An 18,008-nucleotide genomic window follows, 5' to 3' on the forward strand; every position below is an offset into this window, starting at 1 on the left:
GCCTGACATTTTCCTGTAGAATTATCTGATACAGAGCAGAATTCATGGTTCCTTCTATTAAGGCAAGTCATCCATGTCCCGAGGCAGCAAAGCATCCCCAAACCATCACACTACCACCACGCTTGACCGATGGTATAAGGTTCTTACTGTGGAATGCAATGCTTGGTTTTTGTATTAGTCACATGCGTCGAATACAACAGATGTAGACCTTACAGGGAAATGCTTACTTACAAGCCCCTAACCAACAATGCAGTTTAAAAATATGAATAATAAATAGAAGGAACAAGTAATTAAACAGCAGCAGTAAAAAATCAATAGCGAGACTATATACAGGGGGTACAGTACAGAGTAAATGTGCGGGTGCAACGGTTAGTTAAGGTTATTGCGCTAATATGTACATATACGTAGGTAGAATTAGAGTTATTAAAGTGACTATGCATAGATAATAACAGAGAGTAGCAGCGTAGAAGGAGGGTGCCATACAAATAGTATGGGTAGCCATTTGATTAGTTGTTGAGGAGTCTTATGGCTTGGGGGTTGAAGCTGTTTAGAAGCCTCTTGGACCTAGACTTGGCACTCCAGTACCGCTTGTCGTGTGGTAGCAGAGAGAATAGTCTATGACTAGGCTGGCTGGAGTCTTTTACAATTTTAAGGGCCTTCCTCTGACACCGCCTGGTATAGAGGTCCTGGATGGCAGAAAGTTTGAGGAGGGGACTGAGCACGCACCACTGAGGGGCCCCTGTGTTATGAATCAGTGAGGCGGATGAGTTGTTACCTACCCTTACCACGTGGGGGCGGCCCGTCAGGAAGTCCAGGATCCAGTTGCAGAGGGAGGTGTTTAGCCCCAGGGTCCTTAGCTTATTGATGAGCTTTGAGGGCACTATGGTGTTAAACGCTGAGCTGAAGTCAATGAATAGCATTCTCACATAGGTGTTCCTTTTGTTTAGGTGGGAAAGGGCAGTGTAGAGTGCAATAGAGATTGCATCATCTGTGGATCTGTTAGGGCAGTATGCAAATTTGAGTGGGTCTAGGGTTTCTGGGATAATGATGTTGATGTGAGCCATGACCAGCCTTTCAAAGCACTTCATGGCTACAGATGTGAGTGCCACGGGTTGGTAGTCATTTAGGCAGTTTACCTTAGTGTTCTTGGGCACAGGGACTATGGTGGTCTGCTTAAAACATGTTGGTATTACAGACTCGGTCAGGGAGAGGTTGAAAATGTCAGTGAAGACACTTGCCAGTTGGTCAGCGTATGCTCGCAGTACACGTCCTGGTAATCCATCTGGCCCTGCAACCTTGTGAATGTTGACCTGTTTAAAGGTCTTACTCACATCGGCTGCGGAGAGCGTGATCACACAGCTTTGCCTGTTTGATGGTTCATTGGAGGGCACAGCAGGATTTCTCATAAGCTTCCGGGTTAGAGTCCCACTCCTTGAAAGTGGCAGCTCTAGCCTTTAACTCATTGCGGATGTTGCCTGTAATCCATGGCTTCTGGTTAGGGTATGTACGTACGGCCACTGTGGGACAATGTCATCGATGTACTTATTGATGAAGCCAATGACTGACGTGATGTACTCCTCAATGCCATCGGCACAATCCCGGAACATATTCCAGCCTGTGCTAGCATGTTGTCCAAAAAGTTATACTTTAAAAAAATTAAAAATAAATAGCATTTTTATCCCCTTTTCTCCTCAATTTTCGTGGTATCCAATCGCTAGTAATTACTATCTTGTCTCATCGCTACAACTCCCGTACGGGCTCGGGAGAGACGAAGGTCGAAAGCCACGCGTCCTCCGAAGCACAACCCAACCAAGCCGCACTGCTTCTTAACACAGCGCGCCTAAAACCCGGAAGCCAGCCGCACCTATGTGTCAGAGGAAACACCGTGCACCTGGCCCCCTTGGTTAGCGCGCACTGCGCCGGCCCGCCACAGGAGTCGCTGGAGCGCGATGAGACAAGGATATCCCTACCGGCCAAACTCTCCCTAACCCGGACGACGCTAGCCCAATTGTGCGTCACCCCACGGACCTCCCGGTCGCGGCTGGCTGCGACAGAGCCTGGGCGCGAACCCAGAGACTCTAGTGGCGCAGCTAGCACTGCGATGCTGTGCCCTAGACCACTGCGCCACCCGGGAGGCCCTCAAAAAGTTATACTTTTGACTCATCTGTCCATAGTAAATTATTCAAAGAGTCTTGATGATAATCAAGGTGCTTTTTGGCAAACTTGAGTCAACTTTTTGGACGAGATGGGTCCCATTTATTATAAGGGCACAAGGCGAGACCCACATGCAGACACAGGAGGCAGATAGTAGAGCTCCGATATTTATTATAATGAAGGGAGTTGGCAAAGACAGGTCGGGGACAGGCGAGGGTTCATAAACCAGGTCCGAGTCCAAACAGTACCAGATGATAGGCAGTCTCAAGTTCAGGCCAGGCAGGGGTCAGAAACCAGATCTGAGTCCAAAACAGTACAAGGGGAAAGGCAGGCTGGTAGTCAGAACAGGCAGAGTGGTCAGGCAGGCGGGTTCGGAGTCAGTACAGGCAAGGGTTGAAACCAGGAGGACTAGAACAAACAGAGACTGGGAGAAATAGGAGCAAGGAAAAACGCTGGTTGACTTGGCAAACAAGACAAACTGGCACAGAGAGACAGGAAACACAGGGATATATACACTGGGGAAAATAAGTGACACCTGGAGGGTGTGGAGACAATCACAAGGACCGGTGAACCAGATCAGGGTGTGACAATTATGTCTGGTTGAAAAGCAACAAATCGGAAGTTTTGGAATGGCCTAGTCGAAGTCCAGACCTAATCCAAATTCAGATTTTGTGGCAGGACTTTAAACGAACAGTTCATGCTGGAAAACCCACAAATGTCGCTGAGCTAAAGCAGTTCTGCATGCAAGAGTGGGCCAAAATCCCTCCACAGAGATGTGAGAGACTGATCAGCAACTACATGAAGCATTTGGTTGCAGTAATTGCTGCTAAAGGTGCCAAACCAGTTATTGAGTGTAAGGGGGCAATTATTTTTTCACACAGGCGAATTGGGTGTTGCATAACTTTGTTAATTAAATAAATAAAATAAGTATCCAATTTTTTTGTTATTTGTAAACTCAGGTTCCCTTTATCTAATATTAGGGTTTGGTTGAAGATCTGATAACATTCAGTATCAAAAATAGAGAAAATCAGAAAGTGGGCAAATACTTTTTCACAGCACTGTATATATATTGTTTTTTAATGTAACCTTTATTTAACTAGGCAAGTCAGTTTATAAGAACAAATTCTTATTTGCAATGACAACCTACCGGGGAACAGTGGGTTAACTTCCTTGTTCAGGGGCAGAACGACAGATTTTTACCTTGTCAGCTCAGGGATTTCATCCAGCAACCATATTCGGTTACTGGCCCAATGCTCTAACCAAACAGCTGACAGTATTCCCCCCCCCCCCCCAAAAAACAGCTGAGTTGGCTGGGAATACTGTACATGTTATGATCCCATCTACCCTTATTCTGCATGCTCTGTAGCCTTTTACATTAGCAACTTGAGGAGATTGGGATACATCTAAATAGAGCTTGGGGCTTAGAGTGCATGACACCACCTTGATCCCTTATTTGCGGGGGGAGGGTATGGGAGACACCGTCAGAGACAGGTGAGGAGAGTTAATTTTACGTTGACTCTGCAGCTTGAATAGGCTGATGCTCTCCAGGACCATTACCAGGCGTACAGATCAGAGCTGGGGAGACCTGGGAGAACAGCTATAGACATATTCTGAGACCGTCAGTGGAAATCTGAACCTAAAAGCTAAATGGAGTTGGATATTTGTATTTCAGAGTTTAACAGACATTGAGGAGGATTAGAGATCTCCTGCTTGCTCCATAGAAAGGATTTGATGGATTTTACCATGACTTCTGAAGCTGCTGTGTGGGTATCCAAAGGTGCTGAGAATCATGAAAATGTCTGATATGGGATAAAAGCAGAGCGACAGCTTTCAAACTTGAAGGTGAGATATGTAAAAAGATGTTCTCTCTTCTCAAGCTGGTATTATCGTGTAAATCATTGTAAAACACTGACAATAACTTTCTTTCTAAAACATCAAATGTTGATGCACTGTAAAACTATTCTAATATTATATATAGTAGGGGAGAGTGGGTTAAGTTGAGCCAAAGGAGTAAGTTTAGCCACCGTTGTTTTAGAAACCATACACAAAATGTATAATTTGACCAAATATTTAGGAGCCATGGTTGAGCCAATGGAAAGTTGAGCAAATTGAAGAGTTTTCTTCCCAGGTGAAATGCAAGGCATTATCACTGGGTCATGATGTAACAACAGGGCCTGGCTAGGGTTTCAAAGTTACCAGTAATTCACCAATGTTACCGGAATCTTGGAAAATCTATGGCAACCTATCGTAACTTTGGTCATTTATACACTACCGGTCAAAAGTTTTAGAACCCCCACTCATTCAAGGGTTTTTCTTTATTTTTACTATTTTCTACATTGTAGAATAATAGTGAAGACATCAAAACTATGGAAGAACACATATGGAATCATGTAGTAACCAAAAAAATGTTAAACAAATCAAAATATATTTGAGATTCTTCAAATAGCCACCCTTTGCCTTGATGACAGTTTTGCACACTCTTGGCATTCTCTCAACCAGCTTCACCTGGAATTCTATTCCAACAGTCTTGTATGTTGAGCACTTGTTGGCTGCTTTTCCTTCACTCTGCGGTCCGACTCATCCCAAACCATCTCAATTTGGTTGAGGTCGGATTGTGGAGGCCACGTCATCTGATGCACCTCTCCATCACTCTCCTTCTTGATAAAATAGCCATTTTACAGCCTGGAGGTGTGTTGGGTCATTGTCCTGTTGAAAAACAAATGATAGCCCCACTAAGCCCAAACCAGATGGGATGGTGTATCGCTGCAGAATGCTGTGGTAGCCATGCTGGTTAAGTGTGCCTTGAATTCTAAATAAATCACAGACAGTGTCACCAGCAAAGCACCCCCACACCATAACACCGCCTCCTCCATGCCTTACAGTGGGAACCACACATGCGGAGATCATCCGTTTACCTACTCTGCGTCTCACAAAGACACGGCAGTTGGAACCAAAAATCTCCCATTTGGACTCCACACCAAAGGACAAATTTCCGCCGGTCTAATGTCCATTGCTCGTGTTTCTTGGCCCAAGCAAGTCTCTTCTTATTATTGGTGTCCTTTAGTGGTGGTTTCTTTGCAGCAATTCTACCATGAATGCCTGATTCACGCAGTCTCCTCTGATCAGTTGATGTTGAGATGTGTCTGTTACTTGAACTTGGCAAAGAATTTATTTGGGCTGCAATCTCTGAGGCTGGTAACTCAAATGAACTTATCCTCTGCAGCAGAGGTAACTCTGGGTCTTCCTTTCCTGTGGTGGTCCTCATGAGAGACAGTTTCATCATAGCGCTTGATGGTTTTTGCGACTGCACTTAAAGAAACTTTCAAAGTTCTTGAAATTTTCCAGATTGACTGACCATCATGTTTTAATGTAATGATGGACTGTCATTTCTCTTTGCTTATTTGAGCTGTTCTTGCCATAATATGGAATTGGTCTTTTACCAAAGAGGGCTATCTTTTATATACCACCCCTACCTTGTCACAACACAACTGACTGCCTAAAATGCATTAAGATGGAAAGAAATTCCACAAATTAACTTTTAAGAGGCTGTTAATTGAAACGCATTCCAGGTGACTACCTCATTAATCTGGTTAAGAGAATGCCAAGAGTGTGCAAAGCCGTCATCAAGGCAAAGGATGGCTATTTGAAGAATCTTAAATGTAAAATATTTTTTCATTTGTTTAACACTTTTTTGGTTACTACGTGATCTCATATGTGTTATTTCATAGTTCTGATGTCTTCACTATTATTCTATAATGTTGAAAATAGTACAAATAAATAATAACCCCTTGAATGAGTGGGTTCTAAAACTTTTGACCGGTAGTGTACTTTAAAAAAAAGTATTCATATATATATTAGAAAATTGTTATATCTGTGTCCTTGAGTTTGTAGTAGATAGACCATATGGTTCAAGAGCAAATAGCCTACTTAATGAAAAAAGCATCTAATCAACAATGTCATTATTTGCAATGACCTCTTCAACTCTTTCAACTATTGACTTTGTCCACAAGTGCCACCAGTTTGACACAAAATATTGACAACAAATACATATTGACATAGTAAAATAAATCTAAGTGTGTAATTTTTTGGGGAAAGGATATTCAATTCTGAAACTCATATTAGACACCAATGTTCTTCACTAAGTTGATGGTTAATATTTAGAATAATTTTTTACAGGTTTGTCATTCTATTTTTTTGTTGTTGCATTTATTTATTTCATATACACTAAACAAACATATAAAAACATCTAAAGTATTGGTCCCATGTTTCATTAGCTGAAATAAAAGATCCCAGAAATGTTCCATATGCACAAAAATCTAATTTCTCTAATATGTGGTGCACAAATTTGTTTACATCCCTGTTAGTGAGCATTTATTCTTTGCCAAGATAATCCATCCACCTGACAGGTGTGGCATATCAAGAAGCTGATTACACAGGTGCAACTTGTGCTGGGGACAATAGAATGCACAGTTTTGTCACATACCACAATGTCAAAGATGTCTCAAGTTTTGAGGGAGGGTGCAATTGTCATGCTGTCTGCAGGAATGTCTACCAGAGCTGTTGCAAGAGAATCGAATGTTCATTTCTTTACCATAAGTCGCTTCCAATGTTGTTTTAGAGAATTTGGCAGTACGTCCAACCGGCCTCACAAACGCAGACCACATGTAACCACGCCAGCCCAGGGCCTCCACATCCGGCTTCTTCACCTGCGTGATCATCTGAGACCAGCCACCCGGACAGCTGATGAAACTGTAGGTTTGAACAACCGAAGAATTTCTGCACAAACTGTCAGAAACCATCTCAGGGAAGCTCATCTGCGTGCTCGTCGTCCTCACCAGGGTCTTGACTGACTGCAGTGCGACGTCGTAACCGACTTCTTTGGGCAAATGCTCACTTTCGATGACCACTGGCACACTGGAGAAGTGTGCTCTTCACAGAGGAATACCAGTTTCAACTGTACCGGGCAGTTGGCAGACAGTATGGCGTTGTGTGGGCAAGCAGTTTTCTGATGTCAATGTTGTGAACAAAGTGCTTCATGGTGGCGGTGGGGTTATGGTATGGGCAGTCATAAGCTACGGACAACGAACACAATTGCATTTTATCAATGGCAATTTCCATAAACAGAGATATTGTGATGAGATCCTGAGTCCCATTGTCGTGCCATTCATCAGCTGCAATCTACTCATGTTTCAGCATGATAATACACGGCCCCATGTTGTAAGGATCTGTACACAATTCCTGAAGGCTGAAAATGTCTCAGTTCTTCCATGGCCTGCATACTCACCAGACGTCACCCATTGAGCATGTTTAGGATGCTCTGGATTGACGTGTACGACAGCGTGTTCCAGTTCCCGCCAATATCCAGCAACTTTGCACAGCTATTAAAGAGGAGTGGGACAACATTCCACAGGCCACAATCAACAGCCTGATCAATTATATGCGAAGGAGATGTGTCATGCTGCATGAGGCAAATGGTGGTCACACCAGATTCTGACTGGTTTTCAGATCCACGCCCCTACCTTTTTGTAAGGTATCTGTGACCAACAGATGCATATGTGTATTCCCAGTCGTGAAATCCATAGATTAGAGCCCAATTTATTTATTTCAATTGACTGTCTTCCTTATATGAACTGTATCTCAGTAAAAACTTTGAAATGGTTGCGTTTATATTTTTGTTCAGTGTATTTTACATGTCATAATCCCAGAAAGAAGGCCAGAGATAATTACAGACATCTGTGATAATCTGAAGTACCCAAAAGGGCCACTAGAAGTCTTTTGATAGATTACATAAAATCCTTGAATGATACCAATATTCTGGTAGTTTACTGCTAAACTTCGGAAAGTTTCAGTAAAATACCCTCCCTTTGCAACTGTAGGCCTGACGTATGTTGAAAGTGTTTGTTAGGTGTTAAGCCTGTGTTAAAAGATGCTTTTAACACGATTGTGTTAAATTGTGTTTGGGAAATTAAGATAGAAATGTTTTTAAAAGGTAGCGAGATTTAATTCAATACAGAAATTTGTAGGTGGCTTAACCCAGGGTAATTTGTGCCAAGCGACCACTTTTTTGTACAAGCTATGCTTCCAAAACTGTAATGTTTACATGAATTCTGATTATTTCCAAGAATGCACAACATCCTGAAATATATGTAGATACTGTACCTTTGTTAGAAAGAATAATATATTTCCCTTGGCTGAATGATGCTGAATGTCGGGAAAAGAAATCTCAATTTACCCCACTCTCTCCTTTATATAATTCAATTCAAAGTTACTGTCTAGGACATCCATCATACTATTGACTATTGGGTTCTCAAGATGACTGTATATAATTTATTTCCTGTCCACAGTCCATAACCTGTCATGACCTGAGCCGTAGTAAGGATGCCAGGGGGGCAGTACCAGGTGTCCACCAGGAGGAGGACTCTCCACAGCCGCTATAGCCTGTCAGTCAGCTCGTTAGGTCGGCAGGATGAGGAGGAGGATACCCCGCCACCATGCCTCAGCCCGCTGGAGAAGCTCACCACCAAAATGTGTCAGGATGAGCAGACCATCAAGGAGCTGATCGTGGGCCGTAGGATTGGCTTCTACAAGGTCCGTGGTGAGATCGGCTCTGGAACCTTCTCCCACGTCAAAATGGCCTTCCACTCCCTCACCAAAGGCAAGGGCCCCACAAGGGCTGACCGTGCAAAATGTCATCAATAATTAATCAGTGCAGCTGGTATCATCATCCATGCAAGGATGCTAACAGCATAGCAATTCATTAGTGTGACTGTGAAACCACCACAGTAAAGCATGTTAAAAATGAACTGAGAAAAACACCTGTCTCAAGTGATCCAACACCTCTCACCTTCTCTCCCCCAGACAAGGTGGCCATCAAGGTGCTGGATAAGATGCGGCTGGATGTTCAGGCCCAGAGGCTGCTCTCCAGGGAGATCTCCAGCATGGAGGCCCTGCAGCATGCCAATGTGGTGCGTCTGTACGAGGTGGTCGAGTCACACAGCCGACTCTACCTGGTGCTGGAGTATGCCGGGGGAGGGGACCTCCACACACACATCTGCTCCGATGGCAAGCTGTCAGAAGCCGAGGCCAAGATCACCTTCGCACAAATCCTATCCGCCATCAAACACATGGTCCGTAACATTCAATTGAATACACATATACTGTAGAATCAGCAATGTGATCCCAGGTCTTATTACAGTCCAATACAGAGATTTTGATATAAAGATCTTATTTTAGTCCATTTCAATCATGAAATTATTTCATACAGTATGTCTATTGTTTTTGTTTGCAGCACGACAAAAACATAATCCACCGGGACCTGAAGGCTGAGAATGTACTGTACACCTGTAATGGCTGTGTGAAGGTGGCTGACTTTGGCTTCAGCACCAGGGTCACCAACTGCAGTGACACCCTGGACACCTTTTGTGGCTCTCCCCCCTATGCCGCGCCTGAACTCTTCAGGGACGAGTGCTATGTGGGGCCGCCAGTGGACGTATGGGCCATGGGCGTCCTGCTCTTCTTCATGGTGACTGGCACCATGCCCTTCCGAGCCGACACCATGGGCAAGCTGAGGCTCGCTGTTATAGAGGGGGTCTACACCCTCCCGCCCTGGGTGCCAGGCCCGTGCCAGCGGCTGATTCGGGGCATCCTGAAGCCTGTGCCAGCGGAACGCTATGCGGTGGACCAGATGCTGGGCTGTGACTGGCTGCTTCCTGTGGAGTACCCGTGGACTGTGGTGCCACCGGTCCCCCTCAACCCTCTGCGCCTGGCGGATGCAGAGCCTGGGGAGCTGGATGATGAGGAGGAGGAGATCAGGGCCTCCCTGGAGGAGCTGGGTGTCAACATGGAACACATACGCAACAACGAGGGCAAGGACAGCCGCAGCCCCATCACCGGACTTTACCGCATCCTCTTACACCGCGCCCAGAAAAGGCGTGGCGCTGAGACTGTGCCTGTGGTCGGAGGGTTGGTCCGGGACCCTAAGAGAGAGGGCCTCCGAGCTTACAGAAGTCTGATGCACTCCTCCAGGTTATGTGTCCTTCAGTAAGTGACCAGCCTGGACATGGATCCTTGTAAGCCTGCTTTAATCCATTGAAAATTCACTCAGGGTCATACAGCTACAAATGTTTGTTTGCACTTTGGGATGAAACTGAACATGTGTTTTGTGTGAATGTAACACAGGAACCTCTGTAGATGAACAGTTGTGGTAACGCACAGATACTGAAACATTGGATTGCTGGTCATGATGTCTTTAACAAAGTAAGATTGTTATTGGTAATCTTTTGTGAAGCTGAAATAGAGGTGTAAAAGTGCCTGATGAAATGAGTCCCATCAAAATGAATTTAAAAAGCACCCTTTTTAGTATATAAGTGATACTTATATACTTTTATTCATAGCACAATAGAGCGCATGAAATATGAAGAATGTGCTGAAAGAGCATTGCTTTTAGACAACTCCTTGGTTGTTTGATGAAACATCGATAGTCTCTGAAATCAGTATGCTTGTTTGTCTTCGTGATGTTTCTTGCCCTTAGAGAAGACTGGTTTTGTGCAGGTGATTGTCTATGTATTATATTTGACCACCAAATGGAACTTTTACCATTGTGACTTATTGATGCTCTAAATAAAGCGCAATAAAGACTTAATTGACATTCATGCATTTTTTTTAAAATTTGAAGCAGGTGGAGGTCAAATATAAACCTCATGGAAGCAAATTTAGGGCTGCTATTCTATGTATTAAGTGTTTACAAAAGTTTCACCAGTGTCCTGCTAGACACCATGTAAACAATAGACTACAGCAGCTGGCAGAGCACCAGATGATAGTCAGCCCACTATTTAAACACGCAAACCCAATAGTGTGCAACTGCAGCCCCCCACACAGACACACACTTTTGAATGTGGACCAAAAGGAAAATCAAAGTATTATCTGAGTTTTTTGCCAGTAGACACTGTCCTTCACTCCCGCCTGCCGAACACCTGCCCTCACCATTGTTAACATAACTGTGGGAAAGCGGTGCCCGAAAGGCGGGGCAAAGTACACTGTTTACCGGTTGCCCCACCTCCCGCTAATACAGCAGGCGGGAGGATGGAGCCACACTGGGTGCTAGCTTGCTAGTACAGTGTCACCCCCGCCTCGCTCCTGTGTACCTGAGGAAATCGTGTTGGCAGGCGGGGGCACCCGCAAGCACATCAGGCCGGAGGCTGGGGTAACACCGTGTGCTATCTTGCTAGTTAGCTAACACATGGTGTCGCCCCCCGCCTCCTGCCTAATATAAGTATAAAGAGGTGTTGCTGCATAGGCAGGAATGCCCCGAATTGTGGGCTGCAGTTGCACCTTTCTCCCCAAACCAGTCTACTCCGGACCCTTAGGCACCCAAACTACCCTCAACTCCTCCCCTGTCCGGCCTCACCTGCAGAAAGCGGGCAGATGGCACAGCGTGGCTACACAGACATCTGCCAGTCAGACAATAATCCCTCTGTGTGGGCTGCTGGATGTGACAACAGAGCGCATTCTGCTATTGTGCGCCCCCATACACATGCAGATCAGCCAAGAAGGGAGGAAGGGACAGAACAGACTTTTACTGGTGGAACAGCTAGCAGTTGACACCCTTAAGCACCTGCTGAGCACATTTTGTTTGTCAACCCAATAACCTCCCCATTTTAAATAAGTAGGCGTAGGCTACCCTCCAAACTTAATAACAAGAGTGAAAACACATGACAACAAATACAATGTTCATTCAATTTATTGGGGTATTCATTTTTTATAAACATTTCTTAAAACATTGAAATAATTATAATTCATTTTTTTCCCCCTTTTCATGTTTAACAATGAAATGTTATCAAGCATAAACATATAACATAAGTAAAAATATTTTTTGAAAAAGTTAGGCAAAACATTCTAAAGTGAAACCTTTAGAGCATTATAAGTGTAATATTTCTTATCTTTTTTATATTAATTTTTGTCATTATTACATTTCTAAAGTTAAACCTTTAGAGAATTAAGACAATTCTGGAAAGTGGGAAACATTTCGCTGAATGTAACGGTTGTTATTGCCGCTCAGCAAGAAGACATTTTAAAAAGTCAGTTTTTAAGAATGCTTCTTCTTGGCACCGCTTCTTCTCCTACTGCGCGTGCTTCAACGTGCGACGTTCGCGCTGTGGAACACAGGATGCAGAACTCGCTCCTCCTTTCTCTCCAAACCTCATCCACACAAAGAATGAGGGCCGTTTTGTCGCTCTTGTGGCATACCTGACCTCATTCACATAAAGAATGGAAGTCAACTTGGCATGGACGGTACAAGAGACGACGAAATCACGGGGGCCCATTCGGGCCGGCCACGCGCTGCCTGGATCAGAATCCTCCTCAGGAGTATCCAGGGATGAGAAACAGTGTCATCCTGTAAAAGGATGAGTATTTCCTTATAGGTTGAAGGTTTACAGCATCTCAAGAGAGAAGATCAGCGTTTAGGGAGGGTGATCTCTGGAACCCAGTCGTTCAGACCGCGGCTCTCCTCACAGAACAGGTGCAGCTTCTCCAGAGCAGGGTCCTCCCAAGAACCATCAGATGGGTTCTGTTGACAAACAACAAGAGAAAGAAACATTAGTCACAATAAACAGTTAAAAATATGATATATTATTGCATGTTTTAATATGATATATTATTGCATGTTTTAATAAAGTCAGTTTGTGCTGAAATAGTACATACCATAATAAGACAGCAGTGGGCATCTTCAAGCTGGTCAGTCTTGTCACCAACAATCTCGGCCAGGCGCTGCATGTCGTTCACCCTGACGATGCTGATGTCGTTGTCAAAACAGTAAGACTGGATGAGGGTGAAGTGGATCTGGAGAGCAATGTCACATTCCCACTCCTCATCGGTGGCCAGGACACAGAAACACACATTGTCTGGGTCACTGCAAAGAAAAAAATAGAAGAACCATAAGTATATGCAAAATGACTTCAAAATAAGCAAACATAGATGTAAACTTAATTTCTATATGCATTTCAAGAAACTCATACTTACACATTCATAACTTTAGCAGACTCATAGACACCGACAGTCAGGCAGTTGTTGTCTTTAGCTGAGAGCATAACTTCCTCCAGCGCTTTGCCGGTGCTCTGGGCACGTTTAGCGGGCTTCTGGATCAGAACTTCCTCAAGAGTCATGATGATGCAGAATATTCCAAAACTTCCTGAGTGGGAGTTAGTGTAGCCGGAGACTAAATCCGAAAAGATTAGTGATTCTGAAGAGACTGTGCTGCGGTTTTATACCTTTGGGCTAGTGGCGCCTGTGAATACGCAGCGCCCTGATTGGTTGACCTGAATGGCGCAATAGTATGCTAATTGTATTGTCCCACGGCTCGTGGCAGATTGATAGGAGGCATCATGGCAAGTATTTTTCTGTGCCGGGCCTGCTCCGACCGAAAACAAAAATGTTTGTATTTATTTCAGATGGATTTAGATAATATTCTCTCCAATAAATTGAGATTTTGGCTGTCATATTTTGCATTACAAATTTCTTTGAGTTTTGATTGTTTCACACGACACACTAATTCATGCCAATAGCCTCAAAGGCTAACGCTTTCGGAGATGCATTTGATAATTTATTAAATCAGTCTATAAACCTACTGAAACAAAAAATCCAAAGATTAACAATTGGATAATCAAACTTTGTAAAGTGCTTAAAAGTGCCCAAATTGTCTCTGATTAAGATTCTGTATGTTTCAGTTATACATGAAAGTATGTCCAAACACAAACAATAATATAGTGAAAGTAAAGTGCGCATAAGGGCAACCATCTCCCCGTTAGGAGAGGGCAGGTGGAGGATGGCCATCTGTAGAGCCTGACCAAAAACGGCCCCTATTGTGCTCGCAGAAACTCCTATTATCACCCTCTCAATACAAATGTAAATTAACAGCGCGTGCCAGGAGGCCGTGCGTGCCGCACAATATACTGACCACGTGATCGCTATCAGCTGTCCGAACTTTTATTTATTTACTTTTACCACATGGACCAATGAAGATTATAGCCATGCTTTACCATACAATTAATTATAAAAGTTGAGCAGCTGGCACGGTTAACCATTAAGGCCAAGTTATATTTGCAGGGTAAAGCCTAATATTACGCAGTTTGGCCAAATTGTATCCACTTTGGTGGCACTTAAGGTGCATAAAATAATCTAGAATAATACTGCTGCATGCGTAATTAGAGGGTCGAGATAACAGGTTCGCGGTGATTGATTCAGCTCCATTGTTTGGTGGATAGCAGCGCGGCAGATGGTGGACTATTGCTATGAGGACACCCCCCCACCCCCACCCCCACCCCGTGGCGCGCCGCTCCTATTGTCCGCGAGTCTTTACATTCGCTGGAAGAAAAAGTCTGTTGTCTGAGTTTTGATCCAATTTAAATGTAAATAAAGTGAGCGTATAGTCAAAACTCACGACTATGAATCTTTGATAGGCGTAGTCTTATCTTTAATATAGGCCACGCGCATGAGTTGCAGCCCAAGAATTAATCATTCAGAAATGTTTGGGGCATAAACACACCCAATAAATAAATCTGCGGTTTTGATTAAATCATGTTATTTTGCTACACAACATAATAAACGAAATTATTAGAGCAATTAGAATAGTTAATTATCATTGGTTTATTATTAGGCAATCATTAGTTGAGAGGTTTAAATGGCCCATGTTGCAAGCAACAACAACCCATAGCTTTGAATAGAGTAAGTTAGCCTAATGCACAACAGTTTACAAAGTTAACAGATAGGGTTCCTTGGATCAAAGTTTGATACATCCGATAGCAGCTCAAAGACTAGGCTATTTCTGGAAGGCTCAACCAAACCTAGCTTGGCAACAGGGCAGGCGCGTGCAAGTCGATATAGGACGCATTGTTCATGAAGAAGCACATCTGCCAGACGGGGCCCCCTCCCCAGCAGCGCGTGACAGGTGTTTCTGGCTCAAGCCATGGCTCGCTCTGGCGAATGACATAGCCTACTGCACATTGACCCATGGCTCAAAAGTTCTTTGTGCAGATGCAAATTAGCCAAACAACCAGATAACTTCAACTCGACTACTTTCCATTAGCAACGTTCTATTAATTTAGTAGTAGCAATCATGTTGGTTCACAGCCTAATAATAAAATGGGGCATGCAAGATGAAGTTGGGTTTGCAACTTGCAAGTTGAAACAGTGTGGTCACAGTGTAGGATACTTTGGGTATATTATGCAATAAAATAATGTAGGAAAAGCTGCGAGTCTTCTACAATATTGTAATTTCCATACTATTGCGCTTGCCTCTGTTCGTTTGACCAGTCAAGGCTACTAATGCACTCTATTGCAATTTCTTATTTATAAACACACGTTTTATGTTGGCTATGCGTAATATCTGTGGAAGTCATTGGCCATTATGCACTGCATGTGCCGACTTATCTCTGCTTGTATCGTGCAGCAGAAGTTTTCTTTGATGACCCGTTCACTTTCCCCCACCCCCACCCCCACGGACAGATGGGATCTTGTTGCTATGGAGAGAGATACAGGCATCTCCAGATGCCACGCGCCTGAAGTCAGCCATGGTTTTACAAATGCAAAACAGCGGCGCGTGCCATTATCGTTTGCAAATAGGAACTTTGGGCCAATTCTGTTCTCCAATACTTGCCTAATCAGCAAAATTGTATAGGCCTACAAGTTGTGAGTTATCTGGATATTGAAGTAACACAATAATATTGAGTTTTTCCAGAAATCTTTCTTAATACATAAAGGTGTATGCTAAATGTATGCTAAATCTACTTGATATATCATGCATTTACTAAATGTGCCACATGGATATGGGTGGTAATTATGGATATTATAGTAGGCTAATAATCTCATCATCCAAACCGACCCTGCACAAATCTGAATTAATTAATCCATAAACGTCAGGGAGTTCTGCATTTGCATCCATTCAATGAACGGAAACTGCCCTGTCCTTTCTTCCGAAATTTTGTCTATAGGCACGAGCCTGCTAGGGGTCGCATGTGCATTGTCTCCCAGCAGCCAATCACAAAACGCGCGTGTGCCACGTCCTCCCTATAAATACTAGCTGTTTCTTACAAATTGCACAAACACACTTCTGTTGAAACCTTATCAACATTTGCTCGAACTAGGCGCTACAAACTTCAAATGGAAGCTATTGGCAAATCTCTGAAGGAAGCTCTCAAATCTGCCCAGTGTGAGGATCGCCTCACTGTTGGTGTCTATGAAAGTGCCAAAATAATGAATGAGTAAGTATTTTATGTACTGAATATGTACTTTATTTAGATTTTTTTTATTGTACATTTACTCATTACTGAAGTCACTGTGTTAATGTATGATAACATTGACTAATGAAAGTTTATTTTTTTATCTCAACAGTGACCCAGACAATGTGTGTTTCTGTGTCCTGGCCACCGATGAGGAGTGGGAGTGTGACATTGCTCTCCAGATCCACTTCACCCTCATCCAGTCTTACTGTTTTGACAACGACATCAGCATCGTCAGGGTGAACGACATGCAGCGCCTGGCCGAGATTGTTGGTGACAAGACTGGCCAGCTTGAAGATGCCCACTGCTGTCTTATCACGGTATGTACTATTTCAACTCAAACCTACTTTATTGAACTATTTAATAAACCATTAATTGTGTCCATGTGACTAATGTTTCTTTCTCTTGTTGTTTGTCAACAGAACCCATCTGATGGTTCTTGGGAGGACCCTGCTCTGGAGAAGCTGCACCTGTTCTGTGAGGAGAGCCGCGGTCTGAACGACTGGGTTCCAGAGATCACCCTCCCTAAGCGCTGATCTTCTCTCTTGAGAGGCTGTAAACCTTCAACCTATAAGGAAATACTCATCCTTTTACAGGATGACACTGTTTCTCATCCCTGGATACTCCTGAGGAGGATTCTGATCCAGGCAGCGCGTGGCCGGCCCGAATGGGCCCCCGTGATTTCGTCGTCTCTTGTACCGTCCATGCCAAGTTGACTTCCATTCTTTATGTGAATGAGGTCAGGTATGCCACAAGAGCGACAAAACGGCCCTCATTCTTTGTGTGGATGAGGTTTGGAGAGAAAGGAGGAGCGAGTTCTGCATCCTGTGTTCCACAGCGCGAACGTCGCACGTTGAAGCACGCGCAGTAGGAGAAGAAGCGGTGCCAAGATGAAGCATTCTTAAAAACGGACTTTTTAAAATGTCTTCTAGCTGAGCAGCATAACACCATTGCATTCAGCGATATACTTCCCACTTTCCAAAATTGTCTTAATTCTCTGAAGGTTTCACTTTAGATGATTTGAATATGACAAAAACTCAAAAAAGAAAGAAAAAAATAAATGTACTGTAATGCTCTGAAGGTTTTACTTTAGACATTCAATATGAGAATCTATTATCGAAAATGGTACAATGTTGAACTCCTGATTACATAAAAAAATAAAGATATATTGCATTTGTTGCTCCATAAAATGTTTTACTGTTGAATTCACGATTGTCAAAAACTAAGAAAGAAGATAAATGAAATAATATATTTGTTATTTTCTAAAGGATTCACTTTATAAATGTCATGTATGACGAAATGATCAATAAAATGTTGAGCGTAAATTTTGGATCTTGAATGTTCTCACCATACTAAAAACTACATCAAATCAGTCCCAACAATAATTCTTAAATAACCGTTGGCACTTGCACAGTGTTTGGTGCTCTTACCACTTCCCAACACTTGTACATCCCATAGGCCTGATGTACTGTGTTCTATCCTAATTGACCTATCATCATGGCCTGTGATATCCATGTTTATGCAGTGTCTTTGTTTACAAACTACTGCCCTTGCAGGCACACATCTATTCTGACCACTGGA

The 18,008-nt window shown here is 43.4% G+C and overlaps 3 protein-coding genes across 3 annotated transcripts; 2 read left to right on the forward strand and 1 right to left on the reverse strand.

Annotated features, from left to right (window-relative positions):
- The first annotated feature begins 8,532 nt into the window (after positions 1-8,532).
- Positions 8,533-10,672, forward strand: nim1kb (NIM1 serine/threonine protein kinase). The gene is made up of 3 exons (XM_055936282.1): positions 8,533-8,809; positions 9,013-9,281; positions 9,443-10,672. The coding sequence occupies exons 1-3, from the start codon at positions 8,533-8,535 to the stop codon at positions 10,196-10,198; spliced, it is 1,302 nt and encodes a 433-aa protein (XP_055792257.1). The 3' UTR covers positions 10,199-10,672.
- A 1,205-nt stretch (positions 10,673-11,877) lies between these two features.
- LOC129863896 (growth arrest and DNA damage-inducible protein GADD45 gamma-like) lies at positions 11,878-13,394 on the reverse strand. Its single transcript, XM_055936289.1, has 3 exons — positions 13,174-13,394; positions 12,856-13,063; positions 11,878-12,721 (listed from the first exon to the last, which is right to left on the reverse strand). The coding sequence occupies exons 1-3, from the start codon at positions 13,314-13,316 to the stop codon at positions 12,608-12,610; spliced, it is 465 nt and encodes a 154-aa protein (XP_055792264.1). The 5' UTR covers positions 13,317-13,394; the 3' UTR covers positions 11,878-12,607.
- A 2,842-nt stretch (positions 13,395-16,236) lies between these two features.
- LOC129863897 (growth arrest and DNA damage-inducible protein GADD45 gamma-like) lies at positions 16,237-17,742 on the forward strand. Its single transcript, XM_055936290.1, has 3 exons — positions 16,237-16,409; positions 16,540-16,747; positions 16,850-17,742. The coding sequence occupies exons 1-3, from the start codon at positions 16,309-16,311 to the stop codon at positions 16,961-16,963; spliced, it is 423 nt and encodes a 140-aa protein (XP_055792265.1). The 5' UTR covers positions 16,237-16,308; the 3' UTR covers positions 16,964-17,742.
- The last annotated feature ends 266 nt before the right edge of the window (positions 17,743-18,008 follow it).

This window comes from Salvelinus fontinalis, chromosome 10 (assembly GCF_029448725.1).
Source record: "Salvelinus fontinalis isolate EN_2023a chromosome 10, ASM2944872v1, whole genome shotgun sequence".
In the NCBI taxonomy this organism is placed as follows: Eukaryota; Metazoa; Chordata; class Actinopteri; order Salmoniformes; family Salmonidae; genus Salvelinus; species Salvelinus fontinalis.

What these genes read in the sequence shown, in the direction of transcription:
- LOC129863896 (XM_055936289.1), bottom strand. Translation starts at nt 13,316, where the DNA reads ATGACTCTTGAGGAAGTTCTGATCCAGAAGCCCGCTAAACGTGCCCAG. An exon ending in TCTGCTAAAGTTATGAATGT is followed by an intron (nt 13,064 to 13,173) that starts GTAAGTATGAGT and finishes TTTTCTTTGCAG; the next exon opens with TGACCCAGACAATGTGTGTT. An exon ending in CCCACTGCTGTCTTATTATG is followed by an intron (nt 12,722 to 12,855) that starts GTATGTACTATT and finishes GTTTGTCAACAG; the next exon opens with AACCCATCTGATGGTTCTTG.
- LOC129863897 (XM_055936290.1), top strand. Translation starts at nt 16,309, where the DNA reads ATGGAAGCTATTGGCAAATCTCTGAAGGAAGCTCTCAAATCTGCCCAG. An exon ending in AGTGCCAAAATAATGAATGA is followed by an intron (nt 16,410 to 16,539) that starts GTAAGTATTTTA and finishes TTATCTCAACAG; the next exon opens with TGACCCAGACAATGTGTGTT. An exon ending in CCCACTGCTGTCTTATCACG is followed by an intron (nt 16,748 to 16,849) that starts GTATGTACTATT and finishes GTTTGTCAACAG; the next exon opens with AACCCATCTGATGGTTCTTG.
- nim1kb (XM_055936282.1), top strand. Translation starts at nt 8,533, where the DNA reads ATGCCAGGGGGGCAGTACCAGGTGTCCACCAGGAGGAGGACTCTCCAC. An exon ending in CTTCCACTCCCTCACCAAAG is followed by an intron (nt 8,810 to 9,012) that starts GCAAGGGCCCCA and finishes TCTCTCCCCCAG; the next exon opens with ACAAGGTGGCCATCAAGGTG. An exon ending in TATCCGCCATCAAACACATG is followed by an intron (nt 9,282 to 9,442) that starts GTCCGTAACATT and finishes TTTTGTTTGCAG; the next exon opens with CACGACAAAAACATAATCCA.